This window comes from Mandrillus leucophaeus, unplaced genomic scaffold (genome assembly GCF_000951045.1).
Source record: "Mandrillus leucophaeus isolate KB7577 unplaced genomic scaffold, Mleu.le_1.0 Scaffold927, whole genome shotgun sequence".
Lineage (NCBI taxonomy): Eukaryota > Metazoa > Chordata > Mammalia > Primates > Cercopithecidae > Mandrillus > Mandrillus leucophaeus.
This window is the reverse complement of record NW_012110108.1, coordinates 145,052-157,463: the sequence shown is the minus strand read 5'-3', so window position 1 is coordinate 157,463 and position 12,412 is coordinate 145,052. Positions and strand designations below refer to the sequence as shown.

At 40.8% G+C, this 12,412-nt stretch overlaps 1 protein-coding gene across 3 annotated transcripts in view; it reads left to right on the top strand.

Moving 5' to 3' along the window:
- The first annotated feature begins 720 nt into the window (after positions 1-720).
- Positions 721-12,412, top strand: part of TESPA1 (thymocyte expressed, positive selection associated 1) — a 34,430-nt gene continuing 22,738 nt past the window's right edge. Inside the window, exons 1-3 of one of the 3 annotated variants that reach the window (XM_011970047.1) lie at positions 721-895; positions 10,663-10,870; positions 11,752-11,794. In XM_011970047.1, the coding sequence (XP_011825437.1) occupies positions 10,708-10,870; positions 11,752-11,794 (206 nt within the window). In that variant the 5' untranslated portion in view covers positions 721-895; positions 10,663-10,707. Of the gene's footprint in view, positions 896-3,711; positions 3,777-10,662; positions 10,871-11,538; positions 11,661-11,751; positions 11,795-12,412 lie in introns of those variants that run through there. The other 2 variants (XM_011970048.1, XM_011970049.1) reach the window with 2 other exon arrangements.

Here is a 12,412-nt window from a genome sequence, read left to right as displayed (position 1 = left end):
GAAGCAAGGAGGGATCGTCAGCAGTGCTGAATGCCCCTGGTGGGTGAGAGTGATTGAGGACTGGAAGAAACCTTTTAGAGTTCATTAAGCCTTCTCCAAACTGAAAACCAATAAACTGAAGACATCTTCAGGGTATAACTGATTTTAAAAGTTCAGCTTTGAAAACGTGGGGGAAAGCAGTCATTTATTACAAAAACGAAAACTTTGAAGTGGTTTGAACATAAAAACAAAGTTAAGAAACTAACAGAAAAAAAAGTAAGCAGTATTCAAAAACAAGCTTCGGGGGAATTTACCAGAGTTTGAAAGTTATAAACACAGAGCGACTGGCTCGGATCCCTCTCAAGTGTGTGACAGGGCTGGAAACATCTTCTCTGAGATAAACGCCAGATCATTTATGAGAGAGAGCTTTCCCATTTTCAGATAGCTCTTCTGAGGACAGAAGGATTTGTCTGCAGCAGTGGAATTCTAGTTATATGGTAGGAAGACTCCTGCACACACCTCTTTAAATGGACTGTACCTTTGCCTTAATAGGAAAAGACCTGTTTTTCTGGAAAGACAGAGACAACTCTGGGGCAGGAAGGTCTTCCTAGTTGTGAGCACCGTGTCTCCAGATGGTTTGTCCTGCCCTCAGTCTCCTGAGCCGGAGCAAAGGATGTGGCTGGGCTGGGAGGCGGAGACTGCGTCTACATGTGTGGATGTGTGTGTGTGTGGTGTGTTCTCATTTCCGCTTCCCCTTTTGAGCAGGCAACAGCAGTTGAATGAGTTCAGGGAGAAAGGCATAATCTACAACATGATACTTTCTCCCTCGCTTCACCTCTGTGCCCACACCTGTGAAGGCCTCGGCCCAGCTTCGACAACTGCTTTGCCTCAAACTCAGTTTTCTACCAGCGGACAGGTAAGTACAGCCTTTATCTCAGTTTCAAGGCTGTACTGATTTAGGGTGATGCTAAGAGAAAGAAGGAAACGTGTCAGAGAAAAATCAGGCTATCAAGATCAAGACAAGGGAAAATCAGGAGAAAATCTCCCACCGCTCTTACTTCAACCTTAAAAGCATCCATCATTATGCCTAGGAGAATGATACCGGGTGCCTTTTGCTTTCGTTTGTTTGTTTTCTTTTTATTATCAGAGAGGTAATCTTTCTAGATTCTCGAAACTTGGGTCTCTTTGATGACTTAAATAACTATTTTAGGAATTTTATTACTTTTCTCACCTGCAAAGTTTCTCTGTGTCTTGCTGAACTCACTGTTGCTGCAATTTCCATCTGATTATAACACTGAAAAGTTCTCAAGGAAGAAGTTTCCAGGTTTCATTTCGGGCCCTACTCTAGTGTCCATAGCTCCAAGCATTGAGAGTACCTGGCTGAAATCAACTTTGCTTTCTATGGGTACGACCTCTTTCTTCAGAAGCTGTAGAAGAAACTTGTTGAGATAAACTGCAGCAAGATATATTGAGGTCAGCTATGAGGCAGGATGTACACACTTGAGTGATGCAAGGTCAAATTAACTGGGAGGCTCAAGATAGATGGAGAGCCACCGTCAGGACCGGATTTCAGGGTTCACATCTCAAAGACGGATAGATGGATGTGTTGACCTCTCAGTGACCTACATAATATTGGGGGCTTCATGATCCTCCAACACCCCTTGCCCCAGTGGTAGCAGGCAGAGCCTGTTACCACCTACATGAGTTTTGGGGTAGATGGAGGAGTGGAAAGATCCTCCACCCTGGGGTTTTCCCATCCCCCTTCTGTGCCACTGAGCTCACCAGTGGGTGGAAGAGAAAAGGTGGGTCCCCAGGGCAGTGCAAGGCCAAGAGGAGAGTTCCACAGAATTGATTTGACAAGACTGTGAGCATTTACAGGAGATATCCAGGGAAGTACTAGTTCCTCTGTATACCACAAGTGGTCCTGAGTAGAGAGCTAAGGAGACTTTCTAGATGGTGCAGGGCAGTACCTAGGATGGGAGGTTGGAGGTAGGAACCTTCAACTTGTGTGCCCAAGTATCAGACTCAACAGTTGTTCAGCTGAGTGATTAGAGATAAAGATCTTGTATGATTCTCTTGCAGCATGAAGTGTTAGGAGGAGGAAGGGAAGTCAGATTTATTGTCTGTCTCTACTTAGACTATTATCAGAAATAACAAGCTGAAGATATAGCAGGAGGGATAGAGAGCAATCTAACATATGAGTTATTCACATGCACCCCAGGGTGTTTAGAAACCATATATAGCCATACCACCAACATGTCCTCATAACTCTTGGGTTTTTGAAAATTAAGATGGAACCCTGCGGTTCAGCATTATGTAGCGAACATGAAGGTCCAACCATCATTTTCAGTTCAATATTTATGGTTCAGCATTATGTAGTGAACATGAAGGCCCAATTGTCATTTTCAGTTCAATGTGTATGATTTGGATTCTAGTAGAGAATTAAAAGGAGGTCTCGTCTCAGCCAATACTGTGACTTACAAGGTTCCTTCTGGGCTACAGGTAGGGGAAAAGATCACACATTTATTTCCACCTGCAAACTGACAACTGTTCTCTTTTCCACCTAAGGAACAAGACCAAAGTGGATATTCCAGTACCCACAGTACTAGGTACCCTACCACACACAGGCCTGAGGCAGAGTGACCTAAACACAGATTCTAGATTAAGAAAAGAGTTCAGTCAAATAAGCAGAGGGATGAGGACAAGAAGATTGCGTGCAGATATTGAAAAGGAAAAACAGGAAAGAAGAAAATGAGTATATGCAGGACAGAGCTTATTACCAAGGAGATAAAACTGAAGAATTAAAGATACAAATTCACAGAGCTAACTCAATGGTTGAGAAATCTGCTCATTCTTCCTACTTTCTCTTGATGAAACCATCTACAAATCAGCTCAGATAAACTGCTGTTTCTTATTCTTGATGTCTTTATTGCCCATTCAAATGAAGATATTTGATGTCTCCCTACATTGAGAATATGGGATTTTTTTCCAAATACACAACTTTAGTATTTCCTGTAGCATTATACAAGCCTTTCTTAAAATTCATATCCTGAAAGTGGAAGTAAGAAAGAAAGGGAAGGAGAGGAAAAAGGTCTTAGATGATCTTCTTTCAGTATTTATTCAGCTACACTTATATGTGGGAGAAAGAGTATGAAAAGGGAGGGAAATAGGAGTTCCACTGATAAATGGGCATTTTTTGTTTCTATTATTTACCAAATAACATCTCCCCTTTTCTCTGAGCAGACTGAACTGCTCCTTGGACAACAGAAGTCTCAGAATGCTCAAATATTCTCTGGGAAATTCTTGTTCTGATGATCTTCCAACCTGAGTGACATTAAAGAGGGTTAGGAGCTAGAAGACAGTTCTTATCTATGAAGGAATGTGTGAATTTGTTGCAGATTAGGGTATGTCAAATGGGGGACAATTCCCCTGGGTTGAGGTGGAATTTGCCCAGTTCACAAACAGAGAAATGTTAGCTGCTCTGGGATTTCCCACAGCTCTTTGCGATGGTAATGATGTATATCTTGGCTGTGGATGCAGAAGGTCTTATGGGCCACATCATGGAAACCCCATTTCCTTCTTCTCTCCTCCCACACTGGTTCTCACTCTCAGTCTCAACTTACAGGCACTGCTTGGCGCATAGGCACAAAACAGACAGAAGAGAAGAGAAGTCTGTCTCATACATGTCCCCCAGAGCACTAAAGACAAACCTAGGACTGGGCCTTGGAAACCAAGTGTGGCAGGAGGAAGGCTGTACGATATAAAGGAAGAAAGCATGCATCTGGAACTCAGAACTTGTGAGTTTGGTCCCCATTTAAAACCACTAATATTCTTTGTGACTCCAGACAAGCCTGCTTCTCTGTCTCTCTTTCTCTTTCTCTCTCTCCTCTCTCTCTCTCTCTCTTTCTCCCTCCTCTCTCTCTAGGTTCCTCAACTACAAAATGAGTGACCAGGATTAGATAATCTCTCTGGTTCCTTGGAGAATCAGGTAAGAAAGAAAGACTTTTCATTGTTTACTTTTTATCTCTGCTTACCACATATTAAAAAAATCTTTTTCACCATCTTGGTTTTATACTGTCAGCTGTACCCTGCTGTTCACACCTTCTTCCTTCCTTCTTTCCTTCCTTATTCCTCAAGATGTTTCAACTTTAGTGAACATCTTGGACTGAGGGCAGATTCATAATCATATCTATCAATTATTAAGCACCACCTTTATACATCAGGGACTTAATATATGTTATCTGATTACAGCTGCCAGTCACCCAACTAATTTGGCACAATATCTATTTTGCACATGAAGAAAATTAGGTATAGGCTAGGTGTGGTGGCTCACACCTATAATTCCAGCATTTGGGGAGGCAAAGGTGGGAGGATTGCTTGAGGTCAGGTGTTCAAGACCAGCCTGGGTAACACAGCAAGACAAAAGAAAAAGAAAAAGAAACTTAGGTATAGAAGGAAAGATAGTGTTACCAAGGACAAATACGCAGGAAGTAGACAGAACTATGATTCCAAATTAGGCTAACTCTGATTCCAAGGCCCAAACTCTTTCTACAGTTTCCCTTTTCTTTAATTTCTAAATAACACTCTGAACTTTAAAGTAAAAGAAGCTTTGGTTTTCCTTACTGAGCCCCTTGAAAATTTCCCCATAGTGAAGTATCTGTAAGCAGAGCTGGTATTTGTCAGGTGCAAATTGGTAGGCTAATAGTTGCTAAAATATTAAAATATGTCTATAACAAATAATGGTAATTATCCATTTTCCCAAGCCCTCTGAGTACCTGTCACCAGCCCAACTATCCCAGCTCTTTCCTCAAGACTCCCCAGACAGGCCCCATGTACTGAGTGGGGCCCCACCACAGGGCTGTGACAGTATCAGCTCTCATTGCTCTGTGGTGCCCCAAACCATTATGAAATATTCTGAATGCCACAACAATCTGAAAGTAATGTGGAATTCCAGGCAGATTCTCTCCTCCCAATTGGAAGTTAGTGGGACCTTTGCCAAAAAAAGCACTCTGTAAGCCTGAGGAAGGCTAAACTGCTTCATAATCACCTCGCTGGAGTCAGAAAGGAAACTATTCTAATAACACAAACAAAGGAACACTTCCCGCACTAAGACTGTCACAGAACCAAATATAAATTACCTTGTGTTCATGCTGCCTTTTCTCTACTAGACTATAAGATGGAGAGCTTGCATAGTATGCGAAATGGAGAATTTACTAAAACTACTTCTCCTTTTTTTTAAATCCCAAATTACATTGGATGGTGACATTGGGCCATTTTCTTATTGTAATGTCAGCAGAAAAACTATATAACATGGAGTCAGACCAACTTGAGTTTCAATCTCAGCACTACAGGGACGTGACCTTGGACAAGTAACATATCTCCATGAGTGTCAGGTAACAGTGATTAGCTCTAAAGTGGTTGTCAGGATTCAGTTAAGCAGTTTACAGGAAAGTTTTATGGATACATATACAGTCCTCTCTACATATCAGTTATTATGAGTACCTACCTTTGACTTGCCCATGTCAATATGTAGTGAATCCCAGACTGCTTCCCTTGGAAAACAGAGACTAGAAATAGGTGATATTCTTCATGTCATAATTATGACATACCTCTACAGGCTTTCTGCTGCTGCTACAGTTACTGCCTCTAATAATAATTTTTGTTGGAAGATACTCATTTCACAGCTCTTAACTCCCTAATCTTAAACCAGTAGAGGATATTTCTCCTGTCTAACCTCAATCCTATCTGCTACAATTTCTGCTTTTAACTGTAGCATCCTCAGGACAAGAATTCTGTCTTACTCCACTTGGCTGTAACAGGATTTCAGAACTCTTGACAGATTGTGGAGAAGGATTTATGGAATGAACCTCTAAAGAAATGTAGAAAAGAGGAAAGAACAAAAGGCTGGAAATGGTAGCAGAGGGGAGAAATAAGGTTTGGGCTGATTCAGGCAAGAAGCAATAGTACCAGTGTGGGAATTTCTTAAGTTTCGTGGGAAAATTGGAGAACAGATATCTGCAGGCTTTGTATTTCTATCCTCACAGAGAAGACCAAATATGATCATATACTATAAGCCAGCATCAAGAGAGATGACAGATGAACTCCAGAAGGAAATTTTGATGAAGAAATGAATGAAAACTTGAAAGACTGGCAAATATTTTTTTTTGAATAGGAGAATTTGGTAGTTCAAGCTTCATAAATTAAGTCAGACTTGGGTGACCTTGTGTTATATCAGCAAAGGACTGGAAAGACTATGCTCGAAGCCTTTTTCCTCTTTACTACAAGCTGTGCAAAAATGTACATTCGGATCCAAGGCCATGAGGACAGTCAGGAGCACCTGTCCTATGATGAATACTAATTGGGGATAATTTCCCAGTGCCAGGGTGATTCTTGCTCCTCTGCAGGTACAGCACTTATGGAGTCCCTTCTCTTGCAAAGTACTGTGCTATGTTCTATGATGGGTTTAGGGGAGAAGTTACAAGTAGTGGTAAATGATGACAAGAGAGGTAGCCACTTACTGTTTTGTTGCATATGGTGCAGGCATAGATGTTAGTTGCTACAGGTAGGTCAGAGAAAGGAGATGACTTAAGTAGGCCGTTAAAGGGTAGAAAGAATTTGTTTGATTAGAGAGGAAAGTGGATGAAACTATAAGCTAAAGCAAAGAAGCAGAAAAGTTCAAGCAGTGTTGACAGTCAATGAGTAGCACCTGACTGACTCCCTATATAAGTTCCCGTATGGCCTTCATGTTCAGGCTCACCAGTTTCCTGGATCCAGTGTGAAGGCCACATGTGCAGGAGCTCCATATGTTGGTGTTAATTTGAAAGGGAATTTGGTAAATGGGAAGTAACTCCAGAGACCACTGACCCATTTCCAATTTTTTAATGGGGAAACTGTATAAATGCACTTTCTTTTATGGGTACTATTCCTATGCGTATTTCAAACTCACCTAAATAAATTAATAAACATTGGTAGTGGAAGTAAATTTACACAAACGTTGAGTCCAACCAATCCGTTTCCTGGAGGATTAAACTGAAACCTTAATAAAAAACCTAACTGATATGCCATAAGTCAATTAATTGGACAAGTCAGAAAAATGTCCAAGTCTCCTGATTTCTAATCAGTTTTCTTTTCACTGCACCAAACTCCGTTGTATTATCAGTGTACGTGTTTGAATGACGTATTTGGAGAAAACATCTTCATGTCTTTGTCTCTATTACAAGGGGCCCCAAGACCTACAAAGCTGCTATCTTGACATCTGTGTGCACTCGTTTTTTAATTCTCTCTAACACTCTCATGGCTGATGTGTTTGTCTGATAATCATTTGCTGCTTCCTGCAGATTTCCACAAAAAAAAAAAAAAAAAAAAAAAAAACCAGTTTCTTATCTCCCAGCAGTACAACTTCCTCCTATTACCACTAACCAGACGCTACCATTTCTTTTTGCCTCTTGATATTGCTGTACTTATACTAATCCTATATAACACTCCATCGACAGGTTTCTACAACTCAAGTGTTGCTGAGATTGGGAAAAAAATTATTTGTGCGATTTCCCAGTCCCCTATCATGTGTGCTAGAGTTGTGAAGATCAGCTTAGATCTACCTTGTGTCTTTTCTTTAGACTTGAGATCACTGTTACTTTTTCAAGTAGAAAAATTATTACATTCTCACCCAAATTGCCAGGAAAATGTCTGTCATTCTCAGTGAACACTTAACCTGTCTGGTCTTTTTATTGTCATACCTACAATTGCCATTTATTTGTAAGCCTTTCTTTGGAACTCTTAAGCATTAAGGATTGTTTCCATAGGCACTTTCCTTTAGGAATTAACATTAAGTAAAACTTCCGTACATAGGACATAGAGACAGGCAGTAAACAGGGACTAGTCAAGAAAATACAACTTTTGTTCTCAATTGTAGGAACTTCTAGGATAGAAACAAGTCTTAGAATAACCCTCCCTCTTCACTCCAGCTTTCAACCCACAACGTTTTTACATGCTTAGTAAGCACGTAGTTACCAGCTTATTGTTACTGTTTTGAAGTTGATCTCCCTGCATGTGTCTCTGATGACTCTGAAAGGCACTGGGCTCCTATGAGGAACGGTCACCTTCTAGACATTCACTCATTTAGACAATGGGTATTCATTAAGTTATTACAATGTGTTAGATTCTGTTTTAGGCATTAGAAACACAGTAGTAAATGACCCCAAAATTCTGTCTTCTTAGAGCTTGTATTCTAATCAGAAGAGTAAACAATAAATTGGGTAAATAAGCAAAATGTAAAGTATGTTAGTGATAATACCTAAGAAGAAAAAACTCAAGCAGAGAAAGAGCTCAGTGAAAGTGATTAAGGTAGGCTGTGGAAGCCAGGCGTGGCTCCATGGAGGAGGTTGGTTAAAAGCTGGACACTGCAGGGTGAGTGTGGCAAAGACTGAGGAAGATGAAGAGAAAGGGGGAAGAATATGAGAAAACTGAGGTTAAAAAAAGAGGTAAGTATTTTCAGGGGATGCAGAGGAAATTACCCTATATTATTGCGATATATTTTTGAAGATGTGGGAAGAATGTAAAATAGATTCACATCACAGAGGATGTTGAAAGCCCCAACCTCCATTTCAATTAGTGAGATTCTGGGACTGTGCTAAGCATTGTAGGGGTTCGACTGTAAAACGGCACATCCAGAAGTTTGTAGTACCAGACGCATCAAATATTACGGCTGTAATGTTTTCATTGACAAACTGAGACCAAATAAAGGGATGAAATTTTCCAAGGTTATCCCATTTGAAGTGGCAGAATAAAGTATGGAAGCCAGATATTCCTCCCTCCCTCCGTCCCTCCTTCTCTTCCTCCTTCTCTGCCTACCCTCTTGCCCTTCTGCCTTCCTGCCCTCCTGGCTTCCTACCTTCCTTTTGAGTTCTACTACCAAAAATATTCTGTGAGCTGAAGATTCCCAGTGATTTAGGGGAGGTCCATTTCCTTTGGAAATTAAAAACAATAGGCAAGTTAGCCTTTGTGATTTTCTTCTCTGGGTTCTGGAACCAATCTATTAAATATTTCGGATCACAGGACTAGGTAAACAAACTGATCAAGGTTTTTTAGATTCTTGTCCTAAGGTCATTCTAGTGGCAGTTTCATCCTGTCTTTATCTCCTCCCGACAGCTCTGACCAGAGAATAGCAAGTCATCTCTGCTACTCTTCTTTGAGGCTTCTTTATGACACAAACTTAATTTAATGATTTAATTTTCTCTAAAAGGCACAGGCAGCAGACAAACAGCCAGGTACCCAGGGTTAACGAGCAAAGTCTCATAGTGCTAACTACTGTCTCACTTGGAAGAAAAATATGTCTTGGACGGACCTGAAGTGAAGGAATTTAGATCAGACAACAGTAATTATGTACTATTTTTTCCTAGGTATGTTTTGTCTGTAACAAGCAGCGGCATTAAAAACAATTTTATTGCCCTAGGAATGCATTTTATGTTCAGGATGTTCTTTTCAAAAAAGCTATTTTAGTGCCTAAATCACTGGATGCCTCACTAATGGTTTTAAGTGTTGGAGGAACAGAAGTCTCTGTAAACTGGTAGTCTTCATTTTTATTTTATTTTATTTTATTTTATTTTATTTTATTTTATTCCAATAGTTAAAAGTGTAGCTCTTAAGATGAAGTTGTTTATGGCAGCTTGAGGGAATAGGGGGATAAGACCTGGGGAGTTCCAGCCCCACTCCTACTTGCTCAGTGAGGTGGGATGCAAGTATGGCCAGCGGGGGAGAGGCAGCAGAACAGAGTATGAGCCAATGAATATTACATTAGCCTCAAGCTTTTTAAAGCTCTATTTGGACAATTGAATGATTCTTCCCCTCTGTTCCTCTTTGAATGTGTATCTAGTGCCATCATTGTGTCTCTTGGAAGAATACAGGCATGTTTAGGTAATGTTACATGAAATATGAATCTATAGGATTAGTAATTGCATTGATGAGCTGAGGAATAAATTCATAGGTAGAAGCACAGGTTGACAAATTAGAAAGTGATTATCCTGACGGTGCTGGCTGCTAATTGGTTAAGGCAGTGTCTCCTTGCTTTTAATCACAGGGTATTTTTTTCTGAGATAAGTCACATGTGGACTCCTAATATATAAAACAGGAACATAAAAAATCAAGAGAAAAACTAAACAAACAAACCTAGAATTCCTATAGTTGGAGTGACACCCTGGTTGTGGGACCTTAGAAAATCTGTTTCACCGTTGAGACCTTCTACTTCTTCATACGTCTTGATGAGGATTAAAAAATAAATGAATTTTATACATTTTAAACTTATACATGTTTTAGTCATAATGGAAGATTCTGGTAGACAACATTCTTAAGGATTAAAGAAAAAATGTTTTCTAATACAGCATTTCAGCTACCCTGAGAAATTGAGATTCTTTAAGTCAGAAGAGTTTTCTTAATATCCATTAAATCGTGATGTCTGAAGCTTTCAAACTTACTGACTTGAAAGACTTACCCTGATATTTAGAGTTTTCAGAGCATTCCTTTTTTGCAGGGAGACAGAAAATGAGCTAGGGATGTCCTCCCTACTCTTGAATGTGTAGAGAGACCAAGCTCCTTTGGATAGAGACAGGAAAATTCGGGGGCAACCCTGAGCATCATGGTGGTTTCTGAGCACAGGATGAGGGAGCATCGCTGTTTTTCAACTCTTAGGACAGCATTACTGTTACGGGAGGCTCTGAAGTCTGAGCCAGGGCCATGGAGGACTCTGTGCTGAGCCCCACATCCTGGGAGAAACGGCGGGCCTGGCTCCGTCAGAGCCGTAACTGGCAGACCCAGGTCCTAGAAGAGGAGGCTGCCGCCGCCCTGCAGGATGTCCCAGATCCTGAGCCTTCCAGCCTGGATGACGTTTTCCAAGAAGGTAAGAGATGAACATCAGACAGATGTCTATGTTGTCTGGTGGTAAAAGGTGACAGCAGGCCCAGGTCTGCAGAGTGTGAACAGGTCCCTTGTTTAGCGAGGCCCTCGTGGAGGGCTGTTTTGACTGGTTTAAATATGTTTAAGAGAAAAGCTAAAGTAATACAAAATATGAGTTATGTGAGAAAGAGACAGGCATAAGATTAGGAAAAAGGGAAAAGCACATTTTTGCATCATCCTGAGAAGCTTCTGTAAGAACCCGAGGTTGGGGGTTCTCTATGAATGCTTTGCGGTGTTTCTATTTTGTCTGTGTAACAAGACCACACACAAGCTGGATGCCTAGACTCTGGCCACAATGCTGTCACTAACAAGCTGTGTGGCCTTTGGGAAGTCCCTCACCTCTCTAAGACTTATTTGTCCAGTTGAAATAGTAGTACCTTTCCTACACTTCTCAGAGCTTCTTTGAGGTTCAAATGAGACCACAGTCATAAGAGTAAAACAAAAATTCTGATGGAAATAAATGCTTATTTGGTAGGAAGCAAAAAAGCACAAAAACAAGATTGTCTTTCTTTTTCTTTTTCTTTTTAAATGAGAAGGATCCACCCTTGTGGGAAAGGAACTCTCAAAAGACAGCAGTGGGCCTGACATCTTGGGCACTTTCCAGGTTCTTGGGAGGAAGGGAGAAAAGAAGCAGAGAGAGAGAAGAAATATCCACTATTTTTATATACGGTGTATTCCTCTCATATCTTAAAGAAAAGCTTTATGTAGGAAAAAAGATTCATGACGCAGCTTATGTAAGAATAAACTTGTGGAATGGAATTAGTTGCAGGGAGGAGGTCTGATTTCGTTCAGTTCTCACAGTGATCTAGTATCTGACTTTTCTAGGGAATCCAATCAATAAAATTGAAGACTGGCTGCAGGATTGTGGGTAAGTGCTGGACAGGCAATGGGGTGGTATGTGACTGATGGTTGGATTTGCTAACAGATACAACTCCTGGAAACTCAGAGACAGGAAGATGGATTTGAATTGGGCCTAAAGATTAGAAGTAAGGTCGAGGTGGTTGTTGGAGGGGTGTTGCGGGTTTAGGGTGAACCGGTAATCATAACTGTGAATCAAGTGCAACGCAGGGCTAAGACTAAATTAGGCACCAGGTCTAGGAATAGAGGTTGTGTTCGGTCTAAAGCTAAGAGTGGATGGGGAATAGTTGGGGTGAGTTCCAGACCCCTACTCCCCCTGACTTCCCCTTTAGATTGGAGTCTTACATTGTGTAACAAAAGGAATTGGAAACCTGATCTTTCTTGCTGAAGAGCAATTCATCTGTGTTATTTATTTCTACTGCAGAACATAGGAGAAGTTTAGGGTTTATGACAGTGATTCAAAGCAGGGAAGAATTGGAGCAGGCACTTCAAGGCAGTGCATTATCTCTTTCCTCAGAGAAAGTTTAAATATGAGACCCCACAGCCCATCAGCCTAGACCGTTCTTAGGCTCAGTATTCCCAGACACAAAAGGAAGGATTCTGTGACCTATTTAGTCTTCTGTGTAAT